At 37.2% G+C, this 4727-nt stretch overlaps 1 protein-coding gene across 2 annotated transcripts; it reads left to right on the forward strand.

Moving 5' to 3' along the window:
• The first annotated feature begins 6 nt into the window (after window positions 1-6).
• Window positions 7-3103, forward strand: LOC107103182 (mucin-2-like). 2 transcript variants are annotated; one of them, XM_015402740.1, is made up of 2 exons: window positions 7-1659; window positions 1737-3103. In XM_015402740.1, exons 1-2 carry the CDS (start codon window positions 189-191, stop codon window positions 2096-2098), a joined length of 1833 nt encoding a protein of 610 aa, XP_015258226.1. In that variant the 5' UTR covers window positions 7-188; the 3' UTR covers window positions 2099-3103. The 2 variants fall into 2 exon arrangements, with proteins under 2 accessions (XP_015258226.1, XP_015258225.1); XM_015402739.1 differs by having other exon boundaries at window positions 1734-3101.
• The last annotated feature ends 1624 nt before the right edge of the window (window positions 3104-4727 follow it).

The following is a 4727-nucleotide window of genomic DNA, read 5'->3' on the forward strand; positions in this document are numbered from 1 at the left end:
GGATTGTTTCACCTCCCACCAGTATTGATGCCAACAGAACAGAAATATTGCCAACAAAGACGGCAACAGTACCACTCAATAATGTCACCAACCTAACAACAACAACTGCCACTGGTCTGACTACACCAAACACCACTCAGATTGTCACACAGTCTGTCAGCACTGAGCTAAAAAGTACAAGGACAGAGATGTCAGCACCAACACCAACACAGCCACCCTTAAATGTTACAACATCAGCAACATCAAATGTCACTGGAATTGCTTCACCTAATCACACTAGGATTGTTTCACCTCCCACTGGTATTGACACCAACAGAACAGAAATATTGGCAACAAAGACACCAACACCACCACTTATTAATGTCACCAACCTAACAACAACAACTGCCACTGGTCTGACTACACCAAACACCACTCAGATTGTCACACAGTCTGTCAGCACTGAGCTAAAAAGTACAAGGACAGAGATGTCAGCACCAACACCAACACAGCCACCCTTAAATGTTACAACATCAGCAACATCAAATGTCACTGGAATTACTACACCTAATCACACTAGGATTGTTTCACCTCCCACTGGTATTGACACCAACAGAACAGAAATATTGGCAACAAAGACACCAACACCACCACTCAATAATGTCACCAACCTAACAACAACAACAGCCACTGGACTGACTACATCAAACACCACTCAGATTGTCACACAGTCTGTCAGCACTGAGCTAAAAAGTACATGGACAGATATGTCAACACTGAAACCAACACAGCCACCGTTAAATGTTACTACATTAGTACCATCGACTGTCACAGAAGTTGGTTCACGCCCAATAACTACTGAGCTAAAAAGTAACAATACAGAAATGCAAACTATGACACTGACACCTGTATCTAAAAATGTAACCACGCCAGTACCATTTACTATCTCTGAATCAACTACATTAAACACCACTCAGCCTAATAAGACAAGAACAGAAATACCAATATTGACGTCAAAACCACCTACCCACAATGTTACCAACTCAACACCAGTAACTTCCACTGGACTGACTTCTGTTAACACATCTGAGGTGGTTCCACATCCCAACAGCACTGAGCCTAACAATGCAACTGCAGAAATACCCACAATGACATCAACACCACCATCACAAAATGTTAGTTACCCAGCACCAACCAATGCCACTGCAAGTACAACTCTTAACACCACAGAGGTTTTTTCCTCTCCATTAACTACTGAACTCAATATTACAAATACAGAAATGTCAGCAATGACACCAACATCACCGCCTCACAATTTCACATCATCAGGTCTATTAAATGTCACTGGAATGACTACATCTAACACCACTGAGAATGTTTCACATTCAGTTAGCAGTTATCTTAATACTACAGAAATTCCAACAAAGACATCAACACTACCATTCCAAAATGTTACCACACAAGCGCCATCAGCTGCCACCGGACCATCCACTTTTAACACCACAATGGATGTTTCCCATCCTATAAGCACAGAGCTCAACACCACAGAAATAACACCTACACAGGTTCCCCACAACACTTCTGAGAACGTAACCACAAATAGTGTTTATACATCAAGAGCTCCAATGGAAACGCCAGCCTCAACAACAACTGCATCAACTATCAGCAGTTTTTATTCAGGTATGCTTCATAAACAAATTGCATTTGGGTTTGCTTTTTTTTCTAAATTTAATTCCAAATTCTGTGTTTTCCAGAAGACAGCCTTATATTAATCCAGAAAAATATGACATGGACTGCAGCTTTGAGCTTCTGCAGGGAACACTACGTCGATCTTGTTCAGATTACCAGTGGAGAAATTCAAGACAAAGTGGCTAAGAAGTTGAAAAGCTCCACATCGACTCACGTGTGGCTCGGCTTGCGTTACACTTGTAATTTCAAATTTTGGTTCTGGACCAGCTCAAATGCTGACTGTTATCAGAACTGGCAGCCAGAAGAAGGACCAGGAGGGGCTTATGAGTGTGGTGTGAGTGGTGCCATTCAGACCACTGGGGGGCAGCAATGGGTTGGTTTGCCAGAGACACAGGAACTGAATTTTATCTGCCAGACATGTGGTGGATGAGAGTGGGCTGCAAGTAACAGTTGTTTAACAGTTGAAATACTCAGTGATGCTCATTCTGTTTTAACTGAGTATTTTCAGTTAACTTGAGTGAGGGTTATGAGATATAAATTGCCAAACTGGCTAATGTCTCTGAACCAAATGAGATACAGTACAGTGGTTGCAATTGTGCTGACATGTCCTAAGGTGAAATATAGCTGCCTCTGCTGCTGTTCAGGCACAATATTAGCTGCTTGAGAACATACTATATGCTGTATGGATGTGCGCACGCACAGAGAGCTTTGTCAGAAAATTGATTGGCTCTGAAAATTTGAATTTTGACCTCCTGGCTAAGCTGCCAAGAGTCTATGTTTGATAGCAATACAGCCTTAAATCCAACAGCATGGCCCTCAGGAGTGCTTCTGGAGAAAACCAAGCAAGCCCAATAGCTTTCTGTGTGGCAAAGAGTCACACAGAGCGTGACACAGAGCTATGGTTACAGAAAATAATCTAGTTTTAGTACTTTTTTGGTCAGTGATCTTTATCACAGACCTATGCTTTCATTGGAGAATTTATCTAACTTTGTTAATGTTCATAGATACATATTTTGTATTATGTGAATTATAGTTTTAATAACATCACAAACATTCTTGGGTTTCTTTTTTTTAGAATGCAAATGACAGATAATTAACATACCAGTAAAACCTGTCTTAAATTGAAGGCTCACATGTGCCGAAGAGGATCAAAGAGATAACACAAGGTGTGGTATGAAAGACTATGACGTTGCTCACTCTGTACTTGGTACTATTGGTACTATGAGCTATTATAACTTCTAAGCAATTTGAAATCCTGGTTAAGTGGTCACATAATGTTCCCTGCAAAACTATGCATGCCTCTTTGATTTACATTTTGTCACTTTGCAAGTAAATACATTTTGGAATTTTGTTGTAAAACAATGCAAACAATAATTTTAGAATATGAAATTTTTTTCTAAATATAAAAGTATAAAGTCTAAAAAGTTTGGTTTGCTTTTTTCTCATACTTTTTCACTCTCATATTCTGGAGTAAAATCCCGTTCAAACAACTGGTTTCTGACATCTTCTGATATATAAAGTATAATTAATAAAAAGGGTAATCGTTGTGTAATTAGTTTTTTGGTAAACAATTCTCCTCCATGAAGATTTCAGAGCTTTGTTGAAGAACATTAGTGAACATACAGCATCTTTAAGACCAATGAACACAGAACATATGTTGGGGATAGCTAAAATTTAATGTAGGATCAATCCAAGGGTTGAACTTCTTACAGAGGACATTTAAATCTACTTTTCTGTTAAACTTGTTTGGTTGTTATAGATAAACTGTGTACCATCTGATCTTTATCTTTTTATTTAACTGCTGCCGTGACACTGCCAATAACAACATTCTGTATGCTGTTTTAAATTGTGTCACAGAGCAGAAACCTCATTCTTTTTATTTCATTTCTTCTACAGACTCACGTGACTGTCATTTAAAATAAATTTATTCTTAGCTTAGCTTTTAACAGTCCAGTTATACTTAAGCACATGTCCAGAAAAGAGCTACTATGAAGTACAATTCAGTTCAATTAAAAAACATAATTAATTCCCAAAGGGAAATTAAAATTTGTAATAAGTCATGATTTTTCATCTTGTTTTAGGATATTCTATAGCTGTTTCTCTTGTAGCAGATCAATAGAAGCCTTTGATTGATCACACTATGTTGTTGTTTAGCACTCATCTGAAAATTATGTGAACGGTTGTCATGTTCTTCATTTTATGATTAATTCTTGTTTGTCAAAAATCTCTCTAGTGGAGTTACTACAACCTTCATTATTATGCTGAGCTTATTTAAGTAATTTACTCTAAAGCTGTACCCAGCATATGGTGGATATAAGTTATACAGCATCTTGCTGCAAATACTGAGGAACTAAAGCTTCCTTTAAAAATACAGTCTGCTCTATCCCTTCTTGTAGACCAATGTTTCCCAACCTTGTTTAAACTGTGTACCCCTTTAGGCATTGTTTCTTTCCATGAGTACCCCGCCCTCTCAGTCAAAATTATTTATGATTGTGCAAAAGTTGAAAGTACAATAACTGATAAAATTTTTTAAATTAAGAATTCAATTACTGGACCTACTATTCTTTCCATCTCAAATAAAAAAAAAAAAAACCTAAATATGTTTCCTGGAAGTTATTAAGGAATCAGAATAAATACAAATACAAAATAAAATCATATTATAAATCCATATTTACAAAACTGGAGCTCCTCTGAGTTCCCAATGATATGATTAATTGCTCCTCTGAGTTCCCAATTATATGATTAATTGCTCCTCTGAGTTCCCAATTATATGACGAATTGGGAACAAAATATGGGAAAAAAAATATATATTCAGACTGGCTTTATTCATTTTATTTATTTTCTTATCAAGACAACGGAGCTGCTTTGATGAGCTCCTTTGTCTCATGTGTGAAAAACAGCTGATACCAGGCTGTTCTCTACTTCCAGTCTGTTCCTCTGCTTAGTTTAGTGTGTCACAGTGAAGGATGTACTAAAAGAAAACTTACCTTTTGGTTGATAAAATCTTGTTTCATTTTTCAATTGGGTCCTCATAAACAAATAATAATAAAAAAATTAAA

This window comes from Cyprinodon variegatus, unplaced genomic scaffold (assembly GCF_000732505.1).
Source record: "Cyprinodon variegatus isolate N-32 unplaced genomic scaffold, C_variegatus-1.0 Scaffold1389, whole genome shotgun sequence".
NCBI lineage: Eukaryota > Metazoa > Chordata > Actinopteri > Cyprinodontiformes > Cyprinodontidae > Cyprinodon > Cyprinodon variegatus.

What these genes read in the sequence shown, in the direction of transcription:
- LOC107103182 (XM_015402739.1), top strand. Translation starts at nt 189, where the DNA reads ATGTCAGCACCAACACCAACACAGCCACCCTTAAATGTTACAACATCA. An exon ending in TATCAGCAGTTTTTATTCAG is followed by an intron (nt 1,660 to 1,733) that starts GTATGCTTCATA and finishes TGTGTTTTCCAG; the next exon opens with AAGACAGCCTTATATTAATC.